The 22,247-nt window shown below is 53.3% G+C and overlaps 1 protein-coding gene across 4 annotated transcripts in view; it reads left to right on the top strand.

Moving 5' to 3' along the window:
• Positions 1-22,247, top strand: part of MFN2 (mitofusin 2) — a 28,101-nt gene that overhangs the window by 3,445 nt on the left and 2,409 nt on the right. For 3 of the 4 annotated variants that reach the window (XM_027614772.2, XM_027614764.2, XM_027614755.2), the window contains 16 exons: positions 2,426-2,604; positions 6,563-6,698; positions 9,868-10,030; positions 10,709-10,833; positions 11,530-11,638; positions 11,760-11,867; positions 13,362-13,515; positions 13,735-13,802; positions 13,936-14,057; positions 16,248-16,374; positions 16,791-16,895; positions 17,148-17,250; positions 17,683-17,903; positions 18,524-18,679; positions 20,082-20,278; positions 21,104-21,238. In XM_027614772.2, coding sequence (XP_027470573.1) covers positions 2,430-2,604; positions 6,563-6,698; positions 9,868-10,030; positions 10,709-10,833; positions 11,530-11,638; positions 11,760-11,867; positions 13,362-13,515; positions 13,735-13,802; positions 13,936-14,057; positions 16,248-16,374; positions 16,791-16,895; positions 17,148-17,250; positions 17,683-17,903; positions 18,524-18,679; positions 20,082-20,278; positions 21,104-21,238 — 2,204 coding nt within the window. In that variant the 5' untranslated portion in view covers positions 2,426-2,429. The remainder of the gene's footprint in view (positions 1-2,425; positions 2,605-6,562; positions 6,699-9,867; positions 10,031-10,708; positions 10,834-11,529; positions 11,639-11,759; positions 11,868-13,361; positions 13,516-13,734; positions 13,803-13,935; positions 14,058-16,247; positions 16,375-16,790; positions 16,896-17,147; positions 17,251-17,682; positions 17,904-18,523; positions 18,680-20,081; positions 20,279-21,103; positions 21,239-22,247) is intronic. The other variant, XM_027614780.2, reaches the window with a different exon arrangement.

Consider the following 22,247-nt stretch of genomic DNA (forward strand, 5'->3'; position numbering starts at 1 on the left):
CTGAGAAAGGGTGGGGGCATGCTGCTGCAGGCCAGAGAATGGTGAGAGCAGCTCAGCTCCTGGACTGGCTCAACTCTGAGCAGATCTTACAACCTTGAACCACTAAGCTTTGACTAACGTGCCTGCCTTTGAATCTTACACTTAACTGAACACTAACACTTTTGGTTTCATATCCTTTGGGCTTGCATACAATGAACCAGAACTCAAAAGCATATGCTTCTAGACCCCCCTGATCTCAGGGAACTTTCTCCTGCAAGCAAGTCACTTCTGGGGCTGGGCACCGCTGATCCTCAAGCCCTGAATAGACCTGTTTACTGGATTCCGCATGGCAGTGGTGGGAGAGCCCTGGGTGTGTTGGTGGGGTTGTCTCCACCCTTCCCCGAAGGCTGGGTGTTCACCTCACCGGAATGTAGGAAAGGGGTGTGCTGGGCAAGAACGCTCTAGTCATCTCCCCGGTGGTGACAGTTATCAGGGGGACTCAAGGGTGGGGCTTTGCGTGGGATCTTGGTGGAGTTTATTTTGTCGTTGCCGTATAACACATGAAACTACCTTTTAAGTTTGTACTGTGTCCTCTTGGGTCTTCTCAGTCTGTGTGGCATCACACTTGTCATACACATGAAGAATTCAGCGCTCTGGGGTAAAGTAACCTGCCCAAGTTTATGTGGCCCAGAAAGGGTACGATTTGAACCCAGCTCTGTCTGATTCCAGAATCTCATCCACCGGCTGTATCCTGCCCCATCCTGGACCCCTTCTCTTCTCCTTTCGATGCTTTCCTCTTTTTGCACTCAACGCGTTTCTCTGAGAGTCTTACCTGCTGGGCCACGCCAAGCCTGATTTTGGCGCATTCTAATGCTTTGGAGGAGCCAGTGGTGTTTCCCTCCCAGTTTGCCTTCTCAGAGTTCTTTTGCCTCAGAAGTCCCTGACGCTTGACCTCCACGCTAAGAAAATCTCACAGTTGTGGCGGTTTACTGAGGAGAGAGGTAGAAATGGACATACAGTTACTTGTCTCTCCTGTCTCTCTAGAGATCGGTAACAGTAATGTGTAGGTTTAGGTGAAACGTGTGTGGTTCGATACTTCCCTGTGTGTCTCTCTGCCCACTCTTTGGGATGATTAGATCCCAAGAGCCAGTTTTCAGTTGTTGGGCATGTTCTCTAGATGGTCTTTCTGCTTCTCAGGGACTTGTTCAGTACCCTTTGGCACCCTTGGGAAGTTTCTCATGTGTGTTCACCCATGAGCCTCCTCAGTTCGTAGAAACAGTTGAGTGCCGGGTGCCATCTCAGGCAGAGAGCTGACGGTGCTGTGATGGGGGCGGCTGGGGAGGGGGTGGCCCACAAGAATTTGCTGGGTGTTGGAGCCGTAGAACCAGGCACACTCAGCTGTGCACACTCCTCCTTATGCTTGGAGGGGCCTTTGTCCTTTGACATCCAGGCTCCAAGGGCTGTGCTGGGGATGTAGCTCTGTGCATGGTGGGAACTCAGGAGCAGCGTGACCAGAGATTCCCAGCCATATCCGGGTGCCACCTTCTCTAGTCTGTCTGCTTCTTTGGGCTTTGACCGAAGATCTCTAGGACTTTGGAGTTAAGCTTCACAGACCTAAAATATTATTGGTACTTGAACAAATATAGGCTATAAAAATGTGTGTGTGATCGACCGCGAGAGAACTACCTGCCCCCAAAACAGACTGCTGCGAAACAGGTGTTCATAGTGCTTATCACAGAATGGTGGGGTTATGGATTTTTCCTTCGGTTTCTGCATTTTCTGTAGTGCACACATTTATAATGAAAGAGACCAATAAATGTTTCTAAGTAAACAGTAGAAGTAAACCTGTCACTTGACCATCACCCTTTTCCACTCCCGACCACCACGAAAAGTAAAAACAAAAAAAATCTGTTAAGAATTAGGGCACTGTGACCTGGACAGCAGGGTGGCCAAGGGGGCCCGGTAGGGGTCATGGACCTTGAGCATCACTTTGCTTTCACTGCTTTGAATTCAGTGCTTTTTCTCAGGTGGGTGATGTGTAGGAAAGAATTGAGATTTCTGTCACACTTTTCTGCCTTAAGGCTGAGAGGATGGCTTCTCGTGTGTCCCTTCATGATTCCTGCCTGACTGTCTGAGGTGGGGTGGGCAGGGTCTGCCACCGGTCAGTAGGTGAGGATCAGCCAGCCCAAGGCTTCAGCTCAGGGTCCTGGCTCCAGCTGAGTGCCCACACCATGTCACAGGGAAACTGCCCACATGTCCTCAGCGGTCCCTTCATCCTCTTGAGGACACTGGCTCTTATGTTGCCATCCCTGATCTAGTCCTGGAGGGCCTGTGTTCTTGATGGCCCCCAGAGCTAGCCCCAGACCACCCAGTGTGCCCTGCCATGGCCCTAGCAGAACGTCCGAGCCGGGCGTTCCTAGGTTACTCACCTTGTCTTCTTTTGCAGCGCGATGTCCCTGCTTTTCTCTCGGTGCAACTCCATCATCACAGTCAAGAAGGACAAGAGACACATGGCTGAGGTGAATGCTTCCCCACTCAAGCACTTTGTCACTGCCAAGAAGAAGATCAATGGCATTTTTGAGCAACTGGGGGCCTACATCCAGGAGAGTGCCACCTTCCTTGAAGGTGAGACAGGCAGCCTGCTCATCTGGGCCTACTCCTCTACCAGCTTCCACATTTAGGTGGGAGGATTTGGGGGTGGGGAGTTAAAGCCTGGCTTTTGGGGAGCTCATGCCCAGATAGATTGTCACCTTCATTAGTGTTCTGCTCTTGGAATCATGTGGAATTGGGCTCCAGGGAGATGGGGCCAGGAAAACAAGGGACCTCTCATTTAGAAATTCTGCGTATTCTGTGTCATTTAATCATGAGGGGTCGGTGAATCCTCCCCGTGTGTAGAAGACAGGCAGATTGAGGTTTTGAGAATTGCTCAATACCTTTCAGTGACAACAGCAGTGCTTTACCAGGTATCTTTGACTCCTGAGCCCAGGTGTTTTCTTTGGCCTGGTTCTGGTCGCCATTTATACCAGGCCCTGTGTGGGTTTTGGTTGTCCCTGACCAGGGTGTTCTTTCTCTGATATTTATAGTCAGCGGGATTATGGATAGGAAACTTGCGTCACTGGCACCTTTTCACTAGTGACTAATTTGAGCCCAGCCTCTCATCCCTGCTCGATCAGCAGAGGAGGAAGGGTTCCCAGGGCCCCACTCAGTCAATGCCCAACCCCAGCCTCTGGCTTTCTCAGGCTCCCCCTCTAGAAGGCACACATTGCCTCCTGTGTCTGGGATTGTCAGCAAAGACCCAGGAGCTGAGTCTTCCTGCCCTTGGTTTCCTTGTTTGTGAAAGAGGTGCTCAAGCGAGACCAGGGCTTTTTATTTTATTTTATTTTTTTTAAATTTTTTATTTTTTTTTTAAAGATTTTATTTATTTATTTGAGAGAGAGAGAGAAACACAGTATGAGAGGGGAGAAGGTCAGAGGGAGAAGCAGGCTCCCCGCTGAGCCGGGAGCCCGATGCGGGACTCGATCCCAGGACTCCGGGATCATGACCTGAGCCGAAGGCAGTTGCTTAACCAACTGAGCCACCCAGGCGCCCGAGACCAGGGCTTTTTAAATTCTGGTCCGCAAAACTCTCGATGTTCAGTGGAAATGCCCCAGGGACATACTTCACCTTCTGCTTTCCACTAGAGAGGCTTGACTTCTGGTTGGTTGGTTTACTGACAGGCTGCTTCTTACGGCTGCCTTTATAAAAAGGGACGATTTCCAGTACTCTTGGTCTGAATGTTTGTGTCCCCCCCAGAATCACATGTTGGAATCCTAAGACCCAGTGTGATGGGGTTGGGAGGTGGGGCCTTCCGGAGGTGATTAGGTCGTGAGGAGGGAGCGCTCATGAATGAGATTAGTGCCCTTATAAAAGAGACCCCACAGAACTCCCTAGCCCCCTTTTGCCACATGAGGATACAGTGAGAAGTCTGTGTGACCTGGGAGAGGAGCCTCCCCCCACTAGGCTAGCACCCTGATCTGAGACTTGCAGCCACAGAACTGGGAGCAGTACATTTCTGTTTGTATGAGCCACCCGGTGTGTGGTATTTCATTAGAGCAGGCTGAGCAAACAAAGACTGAGAATGGACTTGCTATGCCTACCCCTAGCATGGTGCTTGATGCAGGAGAAGGCGTTCCCTGCGTATTTGTTAATTTAAAAATCTGAATTCTAAAGTTACAAGATTGGCAGTTGAAATTATTCCAGTTCATTACCCATTTATTTGGCAGTAGCTCAGGTGCTCCTGGCACTGTGCATGCAGAGATGGGGCGGACCGACCACTCCTCCCAGAGCCCAGGCTAACCATTGGTGATGCTCTGAGCCACTCCCTTAGGTGGTGCTGTGGATGGACATGTGCTTAGTCAAGGTGTTTATGTGCTGGCATTAGGAATGGGTGTTTGATTCCTTTTGTTGTGGGACTTTTAGGCCTCTCCTATTGGTGGGCTGGAGGGGAAAGAGCTGGAGTGCTCCTGAGGAGTGTTTGGGGCCGCCCTGGCTAGGGGAGGGTGTGGTGACTGCCTTGGGACTGGACTCTATAAAGACTTGTCAGTCCACTGGCTGTTTCTTTTATTTTTTATTTATTTACTTTTATAAAATATTTTATTTATCTATTTGAGATAGAGAAAGAGAACATAAGAGGGGGGGAAGGGGCAGAGGGAGCGGGAGAAGCAGGCTCCCTGCTGAGCAGGGAGCCCGATGCGGGGCTCGATCCCGGGACCCCGGGATCGTGACCTGAGCCGAAGGCAGATGCTTAACCGACTGAGCCACCCAGGCGTCCCTGGCTGTTTTCTCTTAAATGTGGCCACACGCCTGAGAGCCCAACTTCCAGGTACGTTCCTGAGGCAACACCCATGTGCCTCCCTGTGAGGGAGGAATGACGATGGGTCTGAGGCTGGGGTGACCGGTGGACCTGGGAGGCCATGTTGGTTTGGTCACTTCCCTTCATGGCATGTTGTCAGCCCAGTGGGTCACAAGTATCCCAGTCTGCCTGGGCTGCCATGACAAATATCACACACTAGGTAGCTTATAAACAACAGAAACTGATTTGTCGCAGTCCTGGAGGCTGGGAAGTCCAAAATCAGGGCACCAGCGGATTCGGTGTCCAGCGAGGGCGAGCTTCCTGGACTACTGTCTTTTCTCTGGAACATCCCTGGTAGCCGCATGGCAGAGGGAGTTAGTTAGCTGTCTGGGTCTCTGATACCGACGCTGACCCCAGTCGTGAGGGCTGCACGCATCCTGACCGTCACACGCTGAGGGCATAAACAGTCCGTTGTGGCCAGCCTGTGCCGAGGGGCCAGTCACCCATGTCCTCGGGCTGGCCTTCCTGCCGCAAGTACTAGATGGGATGGGGCTCCGTTGCTCCCATCATTTCTTGTCCGTCTGCCTGTCAAGGCCACTGGGAAAACAGTGAGGTGATCCCAGTACCTGCTGGCTTAGCAAACATCGTACACCTGCCGAGTGCTGGGACCAGGCAGTTTGGCTCTCACATGGGAGATGATGCGGGTGAGCTAGACAGTTCCACCATGGTGAGGTGAGTGCTAGGGTTGGAGAAGTAAGGGTGCTTTGTGAGCACAAACAAGGGACCCAACTCCAAGTTGCGGGGGAGTTGGGGAAGGCTTCTGGGGGCTGTGCAGTCCATGCTAGGCTCAAGGCTAAATGGGAGGGAGCCAGAGTCCCCCAAGGCAGTGCATCCGTGCAGGGAGGGGTTGGGGTGCACGGAGCAGAGCCCAGAGTAATGGGGAGGCAGCGAGGCGAGGTGGGGACGTGGTGAGGTGCCGTGTGAGATGGGGCTGGCAAGAGGCCCGGCCAGAACAGTAGCCAGGCGGATCAGGAAGGGCCTTGTGAAGGTCCGTGGGCTCCCAGTCCTGGTTCTGCCATTTGCTAAGTGTGTGGCGGGGAAATGACAAGGACTGAGTGAGACCGTGTTCGGAAGGCGATCAGAACAGTGCCTGGTAGGTAGTGAAAACTGTGTTTGTTCAGTGAAATGCATAGAGGTGATGGCAGTGATATCCGAGTGTTCGCTTTCTGTAGTTCTTTTTAAGATTTTATTTATTAGAAAGAGAGCGCAAGAATGAGCAGGGAAATGGCAGAGGGAGAGAGGCCTGAGCAAGCTCCCTGCTGAGCAAGGAGCCCGATGTGGGGCTCAATCCTAGGACCGTGGATCACGACCCAAGCCGAAGGCAGACGCTTAACTGATGGAGCCACCCAGGTGCCTCTGTATTTTGTTCATTTAATCCTTGCAACAGTTGTAGGAGGTAGGCACTGCTGTTCTCTTTGTTTTAAGAGTCAGGGGACTGACACTCTGGAAGGTTCATTTGCCTGAAGTCACAAAGCTGGGAAGAAGGGAGAAGCAGCACTTCCCTTGCACTGGAACCCAGGCAGCCTTGCTTCCAAGCCTTGTTCTGAACTGCTAGGCTGCAGCGCCACGGTGGGATCCAGCCTCCGGCAGGCGATGACACAAAACCACGGTGGTAGACTCTGTCCCCCGCAGACTTGTGACCGTGAACCTGCCTTGACCATGCGGTGACTCCCTTTCAATCTCCACCTCTAGACACTCACAGGAATGCAGAACTGGACCCTGTTACAACAGAAGAACAGGTTCTGGACGTCAAAGGCTACCTGTCCAAAGTGAGGGGCATCAGCGAGGTGCTGGCCCGGCGGCACATGAAAGTGGCTTTTTTTGGCCGGTGAGTCTGTGAAGCCCTCACACCTTCTTCCTGGCCAGGAGGGAGGGGGACACTCGTGCGGTCTCCCCGTCTGAGCACCCCAGGTGGGGAGCAGCCGGCATGCCTCAGAGCGCATGGCTCTCCTCCTTTTTCAGTTCTTAACCGTGGTAAAATACCCATAACGGGGAAGTCCATGGTCATAATCACTGTTAAGTCTACAGTCCTGTAGTGTTTAGTACGTTCACATTGTTGTGCGACCATCGCCAGCATCCATCTCTAGAACTTCTTTGTCTTGCAAAACTGAACTCTGTCCCCATTAAACAGTAACTCCCTGTTCTCCTCCCCAATCCCCCAACTCCTTCCTGGCCTCTGGCAGTCACCATTCTGCTTTCTGTCTCTGTGAGTTTGACTCTTCTAGGGACCTCAAGTAAGTGGAATCATACAGTATTTGTCCTTTTGTGACTGACTTCTTCCACTTAGCATCATGTCCTCAAGGTTCATCTCTGTTGTGGCATGCCTCAGGATGGCCTTCCTTTTTAAGGCTGGATGATATTCCATTGTACATATAGACTTGGTTATCCCTTCATCCATAATGAACACTTGGGTTGCTTTTACTTTTTGGCTGTTGCGAATCATGCTACGTGAACATGGGTGTACAAATATCTGTTTGAGACCTTACTTAGAGTTCTAGGTATATGCACAGAAGTAGATTTCCTAGATCATATGGTAATTCTGTTTGTAACTTTTTGAGGAGCCACCATGTTGTCCCTAGCGACTGAACCATCTTACGTCCCTACCGGCAGTGCACAGCGGTTGTAGTTCCTCCATATCCTCTTAACACTTGTTTCTCTTTCTTTGGTAACAGGCATCCTGATGGGTGTACGGTGGGATCGCATTGGGGCTTGGTTTGCATTTCCCTGTTAATTAAGTGATGTTGAGCATCTTTTCTTGTGCTTGTTGGCCATTTGTATATCTTCTTTGGAGAAATGTCTGTTCAAGTCCTTTGCCCATTTTAGATTGGGTTGTTTGTGGGTTTTTTTTGTTGAGTTGTAGGAGTTCTGTGTATATTCCAGATATTAATCTCTTACCAGGTGTGTCATTTGTAATTATTTTCTTCCATTCCGTGGGTTGCCTTTTTACTCTGTTGACTGTGTCCTTTGATGCGCAGAAGTGTTTCATTTTGATGTAGTCCCATTTATTTATTTATACTTTTGTGCCTGTACTTTTGGTGTCATGTCCAAGAATTTGCCACATCCAATATCGAGGCTTTTCCTCTGTTTTCTTCCAAGAGTCTTACAGTTTTAGCCATCAGATCTCCTTGTTACACTTGGAAGTCTAGTAGATACTAGAGGTCTGGAGTGTTTCCCCGCACCCCTGAGCAGTTCCACAGTTCTCAGCAGACCCTGGGTATCCTGCAGGTGGAACTTAGCTCTGACACGGTCTACCTGGAGGGAGCATCACATCCTGTAGGTTAAGGGGGCCCGGTCCCACAAGACTGGCCTCATTTCAGATGATGTTGGGAAACCTGAGTTTCTGCCCCACTGGCGGTAGAACGGACTTTCCCGTGACTCCGCCTCAAGTTTGATTAATTTGCTAGAGCGGCTCACAAAGTGGGGGACACAATGACTTAATGTTTACTGGTTTGGTATAAAAGATACAGAAGAACAACCCGATGAAGATGTACACAGGGTGAGGTCCAGAAGTACCACCCTCCAGGTGTGTGGATGCCTTCATCAACCCTGACGCTCATCAAACCTCCTTGTTCAGGGCTTTTTATGGAGTTGAATCCACAGCCTCTTTTCCCTGAAGTGGGTGGGTGGGGCTGAAAGTTCCAATCCTCTCATCATTTGGTCTTTCTGGTGAGCAGCCCATTTTGAGACTATCTAGGGACCCCACCCTGGATCCTCTCATCAGCATAGACAGAAGTGCTCGAAAGGGGCTCCTGTGAATGACAAAAGACACTCCCATCACTTAGGAAATTCCAAGGATTTTAGGAGCTCAGTTCTAGGAACTGGAGATAAAAAAAACTAGTCAAATACATTTCTTATTTTATCACAGTACCTTTAAAAAGGTTAAAGTCTGATGTAGGGAAAAGGCACCTGGACAGGTTGGGTGCTATACACACAGCAGTCATCTGAGGACTAGGTGCTCTGCCTTGAGTCCTGCCCCTAATGACCTGTGAGGGAGAGAGGGCAGGGGGAGGGGCAGAGAGAGAGAGAGAGAGAGAGAATATCTTAAGCAGAGTCCACACTTAACTGATCGAGCCACCCAGGTGCCCCTAGCCAAGAGGATTTTAAAGGGCTGAGGGTCGTTCATCAGTGAGAAGGTATAGGGCCTCTAACATTTCCTGATTCTGAGTAGATATGGTTGTGCCTGTTTACAGCTTTCAGTGCTCAAGGGCTGTGCAAGGGGTCGAATTCCTGTTCTGTGACTTGTCAGGGCTTTCTATTCTCTCTCTAGAAAGGAATGTAAGACTTCTTGATAACACAAAGAGGGTCAGTCAGTCAGTGACACGCACTTAGGAACCTCTGTTAAAGGTCCCCATGCTAGTTATGAAGATCAAGGGGACCCTAACCTCCGGTGTGGCCCTCCACTCCTAGGGACTGTCATTTCTCCATCCTCATCTCAGAGATGTGACCCTCACCTCACCGGAATGTGGGAAAGGGGTGTGCTGGGCAAGAACACGCTAGCCATCTCCCCGGTGGTGACAGTTATCAGGGGGACTGAAGGTGGGGCGTCGCGTGGGAAGAGGAGCACGAGGGGAGGAAGCAGCAAATGGGCCTTTTGTGGAAAGCCAGGGACATTGGGGTCATTCAGCTGAGGTCACTTAGACTAAGGAAGACCGCCCCGGTGGGGAGCCGCCGGTTTCCAGTAGAAGCAGCGGGGGTTATCCCTCGGAGGTAGACAGGTGGTCTCCGTGGTGATGCTGGTCAGCGGTGGGCATACTCAAGGGCCGGTTAAGGGTCTGCTCGTGGGTAGGCTTGCCGTGATGAGCTGGGAGCACATCATGGGTACAGGCCAGAGGCATTTGTCCATCCAGTCTCATAAACACCGAGCGCACACTCTGCCTGTCTGGGTACCTGTGCCCCCACAGAGAAGGAGACTTGGGGCTTTCTGGCCGGCAGCCTCACTGTGGGAGCCTGAAACGCAGGTGTGGGGAGCTTCCCCGATGGTTGGTATCCCCTCACAGGACGAGCAATGGCAAGAGCACCGTGATCAATGCCATGCTCTGGGACAAGGTTCTGCCCTCTGGGATCGGCCACACCACCAACTGCTTCCTGCGGGTCGAGGGCACAGACGGCCACGAGGCCTTCCTGCTCACAGAGGGCTCGGAGGAGAAGCGCAGCGTCAAGGTGAGGGGGCTGTGGCAGGGACCGTTCCAGCTGCAGCCTGTGCGCTCGGCTTTCGGCCCTGAGCGTGCTGGTGGCCTTAGAGCTTAGACCAACCGGGATGTCCCTTGTGAGCGGACCGTCAGCACCTCAAGGGAGAGGGCAGTGCCCCCGTGGGGGGTAGATGGGAAGCCCTGTTGGAGCTGAGCCGTCAAGGAGATGCCAGAGCTTCGGGGAGGGTCGGGAGTCAGGAGGCTCCAGGTCCTTGTGGAATGCCAAGCAGGCCCGCCAGCCTCTCTTTGCCATGAAGCGAGCCTGTGCCTCATTTCCTGAGCGGCTGCTTGAGAGCGATTCCCGCATTGGCTCTGGGATTCTGAATCAGCAGCTAGCGGCTAGTCCGTGTTTATTTTTCTGAGAGCCATTTGCATTCCTCTTTGGGGCTAGATGCTGCTTTTGGGTCATAAAGAACTCATCGGTGCAGAATAACCACAGCTTTAGGATGACATCCAAGAAAGAAGCTTTAAAAGGGGAGTGAAGAACAGTGGTTTCTTACTGCAACTCCCTGCTCTTGGCTTTTCCGTGTGAAAAGAGAGAAGACGGGGTCGCACGCAGGGCAGGCCGCGGCGTTGGGCCGCCACAGCCTTCTGCTCGGTGAACCTTCCTCAGCCCTGACCTCTCTCTCTTTCCCTCCTGCCCTGTCAGACTGTGAACCAGCTGGCCCATGCCCTTCACCAGGACGAGCAGCTACATGCTGGCAGCCTGGTGAGTGTGATGTGGCCCAACTCCAAGTGTCCGCTTCTGAAGGATGACCTCGTGCTGATGGACAGGTGAGAGGGAGGGGCCTCCCTTGGAGGTCCAAACTGGGCAGGCTTCAGGTTTCTGGTTCGGCGTCATCCAGGCCAGTGTCCCCCGGGGCCTGTCGTTGCTCTGCTTAGGTAGACCACCTTTCAGACTGGCTCAGCCAAATCCCCCTGTCTCCTGGATTTCCCAGGGGCCGGTTACTGTGTCCGTTGGCGTCAGTGCCCCGGAGAGGTCCCAGTGATGGTCTGTAAAGAGGGATGGGGGGGACGCCCAAAAGTGAAGGAGGGTCTCAGCCTCGACCCAATGTTGGTGCATGTGTTAGGGGTGGAAGCTGGCGGTGGTGGGGTCCGTGTGGTATTTAATGTTCTCGAAGGACCACTTTGGGGACAGGTTATAACTATCTTGGAAAGTATGTACGGTGCTTTAGTGCTTATGGGACTCACGTGCATGTAAAATTTTACCTTAACTGTTATCCCCAAAGCGAAATTACAAATCGTTGTTTTTATAAAAGTGACACAGGGATGGAACAAAACACATATTTTCAGACAATCAAGAAGCGTATGAAGTGAAAACTAAACATCATCTGGTAAAGGCCAGGCCCACTTTCTCTCAGATCTGTAACTACTTCTTCCCTTGCCTGACTGCCTCAGGTCTGTGTAAAATAGGAAGAACAGAGCCCCTGGTCTGGGTGCCTGATGATAGTTTGCCTCTGTCTCCTCTAGCCCTGGCATCGATGTCACCACGGAGCTGGACAGCTGGATTGACAAGTTTTGCCTGGACGCTGATGTGTTTGTGCTGGTGGCCAACTCAGAGTCTACACTGATGCAGACGGTAACCCCTCTTCCACCTCTTCCTGTACCCCTAGAACCCAGCTGAGCGGGAAGGGGGGCTTGCGGCTGACAGGGCCTTGGCCGACACCACCCCTCCTATACTGAGGTCTTTCCCCCATCAGGAGAAGCAGTTCTTCCACAAGGTCAGTGAGCGCCTGTCCCGCCCGAACATCTTCATCCTGAACAACCGCTGGGACGCGTCTGCTTCAGAGCCTGAGTACATGGAAGAGGTTGGTGGCTCTTTATTCGTCAGTTTGGGGAGTGCCACCCTGTGTGTCTACCCAGGGCCTCTTCGTGGGCTCCTGGTCCACATCAGGCCTGTGACACAATTCATCACCGGAGGTTTCCCAAGTGTTCCTCCGAGGGCTCTGAGAGCACTCTTCACTTCCCCCGTCCCCCCCCCACCCCTGCCCCGCTCCCTCTACTCTTCAGAAGGCTGTTGTCCAGGTCGGAACAGCGTCCCCACCGCATCAGCTGCGTCCTTGTTTGAGGCTAGTGCTCGCTTCAGTTCATAAAGAATTAATCATTATAGAACAGGCTCAGCTTTTGGAAGCCATCCAGGAAAGAAGCTTAAAGGAGGAGTGGAGAAGAATTGATCCTTGCTGACAATTCATAATTCTTTGCTTGTTCTGCATGAAAGGAAAGAGAAAGGAGTAGTAGATGGGTAACATGGGATGGCAAAGTGCGCAGCGAGCAGGCTGACGCTGGGCAGTGTGACTGGGAAGCTCCTTGCCTGTGATGTGGATGTAACAGTTGTTGAAAAGAAGAAATCTGCTAACATTGAGGAAAGCACTTGGCAGTAGAACCCTAGGATTTGTAGGATTTCAGAGCTAGAAGGGATTTTCCAGTCACTCATTTTATTATATTTACTTATTTATTTATTTTTAAAGATTTTATTTATTTGACAGAGAGCATGAGCAGGGGGAGCAGCATAGGGAGCTGCAGGGGAGAGGGAGGAGCAGACTCCCCACCGAGCAGGGAGCCTGACACAGGGTTCGATTCCAGGACCCCGGGATCATGACCTGAGCCAAAGGCAGACGCCTAACCGACTGAGCCACCCGGGTGCCCCTGGGTCACTCATTTTATAAACAAGGTCCTGGGAGGACTCGGCTTGGCAGGATAGAGCCCAGGTTTAGATTTATTTCTTGGCTCCTGCCTTCCTTTCCTTCTGGGGCGCCAAAGTGAGACACTGTGCTGGTTCTAATAAGAGGCAGTTTGGGCCATGTTTAAGCATTTATTTTTTTAATTTTAAGGAAAAATTTTATTTATTTTAGAGCATGAGTGGGGGGAGGGGCAGAGGGAGAGGGAGAATCCCAAGCTGACTCCATGCTGAATGCGGAGCCTGACATGGGGCTCGGTCCCAGGACCCTGAGATCATGACCTGAGCTGAAATCCAGAGTTGGATGCTTAGCCAACTGAGCCACCCGGGCATCCTACATCTTTAAGCATTTCTGCTTGTATGTGCATAAAAGAGCTGTGGCAGCCTATACCTCAAGAAACCCCCATCTTGTTGGTTTTGGGGAGCTTGGTGGCTAGAGAACAGTGATGGTGGGAGAGGAGTTCTTTGTGTGTGTGTGTGCGTGTGTGTGTTTGCACCTCGGGGATACTGAACCGTGTGACTATATTACCTGTTCTTTAGAAGAGAGGTAGTTGGGGGCTGTGGGCTCCATCAGGAGGGGCCCACCGGCATCCCACCTGGTCACACCTGTCTGCTTGGGCTTCAGGTGCGGCGGCAGCACATGGAACGTTGTACCAGCTTCCTGGTGGATGAGCTGGGTGTGGTGGATCGAGGCCAGGCTGGAGACCGCATCTTCTTTGTGTCTGCCAAGGAGGCGCTCAACGCCAGGATCCAGAAGGCCCAGGGCATGCCTGAAGGAGGTAACTTGGAACAAACTCCCTTCTTCCTTTTCCCGGCTGTGTGAGACAATTGGTTTGTGCTAAGTCAGCCGGTAGAAGATAGTTCTGAGAATGAGGTGGTAAGAAGAGCCATGAGGGAGAGTGTTAAGCCCAGTGCCCGGTCACATTGGCTTTGGGGGATTTCACCATTTTCCTCTGCTGTGCAGTTATTTCCCAACTCACGTGGTGCAATTCTCCTAGGGGGTGCTCTTGCAGAAGGCTTTCAAGTGCGGATGTTTGAGTTTCAGAATTTTGAGAGACGATTTGAGGTGAGCCCTTTGATTCCGGTATCTGGCTATTTTGTGGACCAGCCATGTCCCTGGCAGTGAATGCCAGAGCCTCGCCTGTGGCTGGTGGGCCCTGGTGGCCCCTGCCTCCCTCAGCACCTCTTGTCGGTTCCAGGAGTGCATCTCCCAGTCTGCGGTAAAGACCAAATTTGAGCAGCACACAGTCCGGGCCAAGCAGATTGCCGAGGCGGTGCGTTTCATCATGGATTCCCTGCACATCGCGGCACAGGAGCAGCGGTGAGAACCCGCGACCGTGTGCCCCGGGCGCAGTGCTGGGGAATGGTCACCCCCCACGCCTGCGGACGTGCTGGCAGAGCTGAGTGTCGGGGATGCCCCCAGGCCCAGTTAGATCCACGTGGAGTAGCCTGGGGGGGACAGCCGTTGGGTGTCTGGTTGTCCTCTGTGGTCTGTACGGTGGTCTCCTGAAACGCTGCCCACAAGCCCATGTAACAGCACACTGAGCACTGCAGCATTTCTCAGAGCTTGAAGCAGGACATGTTTTTTTGTTTTTAAAGGTTTTATTTTATTTTAAGTAAGTTCTACACCCAACGTGGGACTTGAACTCATAGCCCCGAGAATAAGAGTGGCATGCTCCACTGACTGAGCCAGCCAGGCGCCCCCAAATACCTTTCTTCTTCTTCTTCTTTTTTTTTTTTAAGATTTACTTATTTTAGGGGGGACAGAGGGAGAGAAAGAAAGAACCTCAGGCAGACTTCTGGCTTAGTGCTGGGCCTGACTCGGGGCTCAGACTCAGGACCCGGAGACCATGACCTGAGCTAAAATCTGGAGTCAGATGCTCAGTTGACTGAGCCACAGATGCTCAGTTGACTGAGCCACCCAGGCACCCTGCCCAGGACACACACACACACACACACACACACACACACACACACACACACACACACACACACACACACACACACACACACACACACACACACACACACACACACACACACACACACACACACACACACACACACACACACACACACACACACACACACACACACACGTTATTTATTTAATTTTATTTATTTATTTTTATTTATTATTTATTATTTATTTATTTTTATTTTAATTTTTTAAAAATATTTATTTGACAGAGCACGAGCGAGAGCAGGAACACAAGCAGGGGGAGTGGGAGAGGGAGAAGCAGGCTTCCCGCCGAGCAGGGAGCCCGATGCGGGGCTCGATCCCAGGACCCTGGGATCATGACCTGAGCCGAAGGCAGATGCTTAACAACTGAGCCACCCAGGCGTCCCATGTTTTTTTAAAAATAACCTTTTTTTTATAGAAATTTATAAGGAAAATAATAGAGAATAATATAAAAACATCTTGATTCCTTCAGCATTTGCTTTACATTATCTTAAAGTTGAAATAAAAAAACCATTACGTACTCTTTGATTCTTCAGCCCCTGCCCCACTGTCATCCTGCCCATTCCTCAGAGGCAACCACAACCATGAATTTGGTGTGTAGCTGTCATCCTTTAAAAAGTACTTTCACATAGGTCCTGAAGAATATGTAATGTTGCTTTAAATACAGGGACATCATATCGGGACTGCCCGGGTTAGTGCACCTCGTGTTTGTTTCTGCTCAGCACTGGTGTCACCCCCTACCCTGTTGATAACGTAGAGTTGGAGTTTGGGACTATGAACTACCATTGAGTATTCCCTTGGGAACATACATCATTTTCCCATGGATTTTTTAAAGTTTTTGTTTATTTAAGTGCTCTCTGTACCCAGCATGGGGCTCGAATGCACAACCCCTAGCTCAAGCGTTGGAAGCTCCACTGACTGAGTCAGCCAGGCACCCCTCCGGGGTTGATCTTTAGATTCCATTATTTTCCCATTGCAAACCCTGCTGCAGGGGACACCAGTTTACGGTCCCCTTGTGTACATTTGTAAGAGTCTGTCTGGGATTAACTCCTGGAGGTACAACTCTTCCATCTTGGGGTGTGTGCATTTTCAGTTTTACCCTGTTTTCCTCTGTTGCTCTCTGAAACAGCTGAATGCGCTCCCAGTCCCACCAGCAGTGCGTTGCTGGGACTCGGCGCTCCCCGAGCTTTGCCAACACTTCAGACTTGCTGATTTTTGTCAGGCTTCTGCCTGCGTAGAGTAGAACCTCTTTTTAATTTCATTGCCCCGATGACTAGTGAGGCTGAGTTTTTTGTTTTTCTCTGTGAATGGGCAGAACTTTTTCTAAGCCCCCTGAAAGCAGCCTCCCTGCCCCGCCACCACCCCTTCCGGGGTGGAAGACCCAAGAGTCCGTGGCTGGCAGCTGGGAGGGGGGAGAGCGCGTCTCTCCGCATGTGCGTGGTACTGCTGGGGCCACCACCGGGGCACACGCAGGCTTTCCGGTGTCCCCTCGCTCCTCCGCTGGGTTGGGCGGGGACCCGCTCTTGAAACCGGTGGGTGCTCTCTCAGGGTTTACTGCCTGGAAATGCGGGAGGAGCGGCAAGAGCGGCTGGGGTTTATTGACAAGCAGTTGGAGCTCCTGGCGCAGGACTACAAACTGCGCATTAAGCAGATCACGGAGGAGGTGGAGAGGCAGGTAAGGAGCGGGAGGGCGCACCCCGGGGAGACCAGGTCTCCAAGTCTCATCCCAGGTGCCAGGAAGGTGAAAGAGCACACGTCCTCATCCTGGCGGTTTCTCAGCCTCCTGGAGGGAGCTGTGGCCCTGACTCGAGCGCACAGTACTCCCCCCCCCCCACCACCTGGGGCCCCCTGGGCCAGCCCCCATCCTCCGGGCCTCTCCTCGGGCCTCTCCTCCGCATCTGGGGTGAGCGTTTGCCCGCCCCTCTGTCATAGCCCTTCTCCCTCAGAAGGTTTCCCGCCGCAAGTGAGCCGAGGAGACTGCGGGCTCGTGGGGGGGCCGGTGCAGTCTGTGAGCGTCGCGTAGCCTCTCCTGACACTGCAGGATGGAAGCGGGCTCGCCCTCCGTACCTAATGGTGCGCCCCGTCCCGCAGGTGTCCACCGCCATGGCGGAAGAGATCAGACGCCTCTCGGTGCTGGTGGACGAATACCAGATGGATTTCCACCCTTCCCCGGTGGTCCTCAAGGTCTACAAGAACGTGAGTTGTCAGTGGCAGGTGTTCTGCTCTCACCCCCATCCCTTTTGGCTGCAGGGTGGAGTAGCCCACGTGGGACAGTGGTGCAGCCCCTGCTGGTCTGTGTCCAGGCCCCTCAGCCAGGGGGCAGGACCCGGGCTTCACTCAGCGTTCCGCGGTCACCTGCGGGTGCGGGCTCACCAGCCTCAGGTTGGTCCCCAGAAGGAGCTCCCGACCGTGGTGCTGCTTCTCTTAAGCTCTCCCTTCCACTTGCAGGAACTGCACCGCCATATAGAGGAAGGACTGGGTCGGAATATGTCCGACCGCTGTTCCACGGCCATCACCAACTCCCTGCAGACCATGCAGCAGGACATGATAGGTCAGTGCTGCGGGGGGCTTCACGGTGCCAGAGGTCCACTTTGGAGGCCCGTCCACAGAAATAACGGCCTTTCCTGGTCTGTCACCTTTGATGATGAGTTAGCTCAAGACCCTCAGGTTCTTGGGGTGTGTTGTGCCTTCATTCCACACACAGACTCGCCGTCTTGGGTGATCCCACGGGACTGTCCCAGGCCGAGGGTTTGGCCTGTCCTGAGATTCACACGGGGCATAAACATCAGCAGGTGTGGCGCCCCGGTCCACAGACCCCTGGGGAGCGCTGGCCTGCCTGTCTGGGAGAGGGACTTGCAGCCCCACGGGCCCCATGGGCTCACTCCTGCCGAACTGTCAGCATGAGCCTCGGCAGTGGCCGGCACGGCCTCCATGTGCGGCACGGGGCCGAACTGATGGGCCTTCTCATCTCTGCTCCTGACAGATGGTTTGAAACCCCTCCTTCCTGCATCTGTGCGGAGTCAGATAGACATGCTGGTCCCTCGGCAGTGCTTCTCCCTCAGCTATGACCTGAACTGTGACAAGCTGTGTGCTGACTTTCAGGAGGACATCGAGTTCCATTTTTCCCTCGGCTGGACCATGCTGGTGAATAGGTTCCTGGGCCCCAAGAATAGCCGCCGGGCCTTGATGGGCTACAATGACCAGGCAAGCAGCGTCCCTGACCCACGGGCCTCGGTAGAGGCCCTTCTGCACCCTGCCTGCAGACACCCGGGCCGGGCTGACGGGCCTTTCTTGCGGTAACAGCCGTGGCACGTCTGCTGCCAGCCACACAGCACACCGCGGTTCCAGGTTTTTGCCACAAATCTGTCGTATGTTACCCTAAGCACTGATAATTGTGAAATTTAAAACGTTAGCTGAACTTTTTCTCTTATATTAAAATAAGCGTTTATTAAATATAGAAGTTTTAAGTGTACCCATATGGCACCATTTCACAATTTAGATTTTAAACCACTCCCGTCCATTCCACTTGAATTACTGTGTGTACTGTTCCTGGTGCGCATCCCACACTTGGTGGGACGGCCAGTGCTTACATTTTGTGGGGTCCCCTAGTGCTCCCCTTGGGGCTGGCATATCTGTTACGAAGCCTAAATTTTTCCTGGCTGCACGCAAAGCTCATTTGTTGTTGCTGTTGTTTTTGTTTTTTGGTTTTTTGCCTTTTGGAAATTGCAGAGCCACGCTGTGAGCCTGTTCCCGGGCTCCCCGAGGGTTCTGTGGAATGAGAGACTTGCCACACTCTTCTCACCCCGCTCATTGTCTCTCTTCAGGTGCAGCGCCCCATGCCTCTGACGCCAGCCAACCCCAGCATGCCCCCGCTGCCGCAGGGCTCCCTCACCCAGGAAGAGCTCATGGTTTCCATGGTCACCGGCCTGGCCTCCCTGACGTCCAGGACTTCCATGGGCATTCTCGTTGTTGGAGGCGTGGTCAGTGACAAGCCCTGCCCGGGGAAGGCTGGGGGCAGGTGGGCGGGCGGGTGGGGGCCAAGGGGCACGGTCCTGGCGGGGGTCCCTGCATTGGCCCCATGGTGTGTCATGGTGGGCACGCCGGTGGTTTCACGGCCACCAGCGACTGTTCACTGTGGTCGCATGGGGAGCGGTGCGCAGCCTGAGCCTAAGCTTCATCGTGTATTCGTTGACTTCTTTTAAGTCTCGCTCCACTAACATGGGGTTTAGACAACAGCAGTCCCGTCTTACAGAGGAGGAACATCTTGTTGGCTTGCCAAAGACATAGAGTTAGGATTGGAACTCTGATCTCAAGGCCATGTTTGGCCCCACTGGGGCCCATACTACACGATGGGCAGAGAAGAGGCCTGAGAAATGGACAAAGCTGGGTTCTAGATAGGTGGGTGTGGCCAGGTGCTTCTCGTTTGTAGGTGAGGAGGCTGAGAGCAAAACCTGCAAGGGTTTAAGACAAAGAGCCCAGGCTGGGCCTTGAACCCTTGTCTGTCTATCTCCTGGTTTTCTTGCCCTTCCCACCCCAGGGCCTGAGATCACAGGGTGCCTTCCTGATAACTAGGGTGCTCCCCACGTCCTGACCCAAGATAACAGTGCAGCCAGATTAGGTAATACGTTGAGTTTTCCTGACATTGCGGCCTCATTTTCTCGGTTGAGGTCTTTCGAGCTATACAGGGGTCGCAGATGTGACGATAACAGAACTGCCAGGAGTCGTCCTTGGCGTGGAGGGCTGCGGGCGTGCAAATCTGAGGCCCCTTGCCTTCCCTCTCTGGACGTGGTGCATGCTGTGCTGCTTTATTCATAGACAGTGACCGGACAGAGGGTCATTAGTTCAGATGCTGAGACTTGATGGTCATGAGACCGTCTTAATACCCCATTTTACCCAAACAACCCTGTGAGTTGGGTGGAGGCCATTATGCCTCTTTTGGGAAGAATGGGTGTAAAGAAACTTGCCCGAGTTGCAGGCAGGCAGGCAGCACTGAAGCCTTGATTTCTAGCTCCATGTCCAGTGCTCTTTGACCATAACCACACTGCCTTGAACCCCAGCGTATTACAGACCAGACCAACAGGAACCATTAACCAGGGAACGAAATGCAGAATTCTACTTGTCAGTGCCATTGGAATGGAATGTCACTGTGGAGCATGCCCACATTCATTTTTAGGAATTCTGAGTGTCTGGGTCTATGCTTCTCATCTTAACACCACCTTCCTTTTCTCCCCACGTCCATTGCACAAGTTAGGTCGTGTGGCCAACACTCAGTTACCCTTGTTTCCGAACTGGGATCCTTGGGCAAGTCTGGCGGTGACAGCCAAGAGGAGGGGCAGTGGGATGGCAGAGAGTCTGCGTCGGCTCATCAGTGTGCCTCTGCAGGTGTGGAAGGCAGTGGGCTGGCGGCTCATCGCCCTCTCCTTTGGGCTCTATGGCCTCCTGTATGTCTACGAGCGTCTGACCTGGACCACCAAGGCCAAGGAGAGGGCCTTCAAGCGCCAGTTTGTAGAGTATGCCAGCGAGAAGCTACAGCTCATCATCAGCTACACTGGCTCCAACTGCAGCCACCAAGTCCAGCAGTGAGTGTCCTCATCCGTGCTGAGGGGCCAGCGCCGGCGCCTGTGGCCCAGGACTTCCCTCTAGCTTCCCTTTGGACCTGGCCTGGAAACCGCTGGGTCCCGAGCATCATCTGCCACTGGCCTTCAGCTGTGCCATGCCGGCTTTGAGACCAGGGACGGGGAGAGGGGTCTTTCCAGGGACACCTTATGTCCTGGGCTGGGACCACGTAGGCCTCTGTTCCCCTAAGGAGGGGAGGGTGTGGGAAGACGAAGACGAGGGCCGTTACTTGTAGCATTTATTAAAGGTTGCCTTGAAGGGCTTGGTTTGTAGGCAGAGCTTTGAAATGCTAAGCCACAGGCCTGTCTTCCTGGCATAGCTTTGGGCAGCTGGGGCTGGATTGCTTGGCTTGGCTGGTGGATGGGAGTACTGGCCGGCCTGCCTTATATCGCTGCGTGGCGGGCCCCTTGCTAGGCACTTGGCACCTCATTTCTCATTTCCTCTGTGACCCCTTTGAAGTAGACGTAGTTTGTATTGGCATCTCCTTTATTCAAATGGGTAAACTGAGACTGGAGGAGTTGTCCCTTTTCCCCTGCCACTGGGTGATTAGCGGCAGAGCCAGGATCTGAATCCTGGCCCGTTGTGCCCAAGCCAGGGTGCTCCCGGCTCGCTCCCTGTGGTGATGCTGAGTGGGTGGTGGCTGTGACGTCCACGGCCTTGGCAGGGGGCGGGCAGGATTGTGCCACGCCGCGCTGGCGCTGGCCAGAGCTACCGGCGGCTGACACACGGGCTGCGCTGCGCTCGGTAGGATTTAGCCAGCGACGGTGTTCCGCCTCTCTCTCCCCCAGGGAGCTGTCTGGGACCTTTGCTCATCTGTGCCAGCAAGTCGATGTCACTCGGGAGAACCTGGAGCAGGAAATTGCCGCCATGAACAAGAAAATTGAAGTTCTCGATTCACTTCAGAGCAAAGCAAAACTGCTCAGGTGAGGTCGGCCCAGGTGCTCGGAGGTGGTGGGCTCTGGTGTGCGGCGCGGGCGTGTCTGTGGCTTGGGCGTGGACACGAACCTCCCTCGTGTGTGAGAGGTTAGATGGTGTGCCGCCAGAGCTTCAACGAGATGTAGGGCCCCGGCGTCCAGATGCTTGCAGTCAGGGCTGTGCTGATGGTGGAGGAACCAAGGCGTATGCTTCTCCTTAGCGGCCCGTGGCTGGCACTTGAGCCCTCGGCATCCCTCCAGGCTCATGTGACCCATTTCCTTTTTCTAAAAGGAAGTTAAGTAATTTGTCTGGGGTCCCATAGGAGATGGCCAGGCCAGGAGTAGAAGAATCCAGGCGTGCGTGGTCCTAGCAGTCTATGATACTCTGCACATTGATTATCTTTCATTGTCTACTGTGTGCGGGGGACTCTGGGCTAGACCTGCCACACGCTTTACTCCATTTCTCTCTCAGCCCAGGGAAGGGGGCAGGTCAGCATTTTTACCCACAGGAGAGCGGGATAGGCAGCTGGTGGCTGGCAGGGCCCGCGTTGGCGCCCAGATCCATGTGGGGTCCCTGTTGAAAGTCAGAGCTTCCGTCCATGCTTCACTGGAGAGGATGATTCTAAGGAGCCAGAGACCTGGGTTCTGGCCCAGGCCCTCATGTTTGGAGAGGTCACGGAGCTTTCTTAGGTCTCGTTGTTTTCATCTGTAAGACGGAGCAGGATTTCATGACAGAGCCACAGAGCTGAACCTAAAAGCACTGTGCAAAGGTCCCTGGCCCGCTCAGCCCGAGATAACATCTGCACATGGGGACCCTGTGCTTCCTGCCCCCGCCGCTGACGTCAGTGCCAGCCCCCTTGGTGACAAGTGGACTTTCCCTCCCTGACAGTGCAGATGCACCCTCCCCGCCCACCAGCCTGGCTCAGGCCTCCTCTAGGGACACGTGGAACATCTCATGGGGGGCGTGTGTGGTGGAGTGTGTCTCTCCTGCTCGTCACCAATGGGGACGGGGGGAACC

The sequence above is a fragment of the Zalophus californianus genome, chromosome 4, assembly GCF_009762305.2.
Source record: "Zalophus californianus isolate mZalCal1 chromosome 4, mZalCal1.pri.v2, whole genome shotgun sequence".
NCBI classification, from domain to species: Eukaryota; Metazoa; Chordata; class Mammalia; order Carnivora; family Otariidae; genus Zalophus; species Zalophus californianus.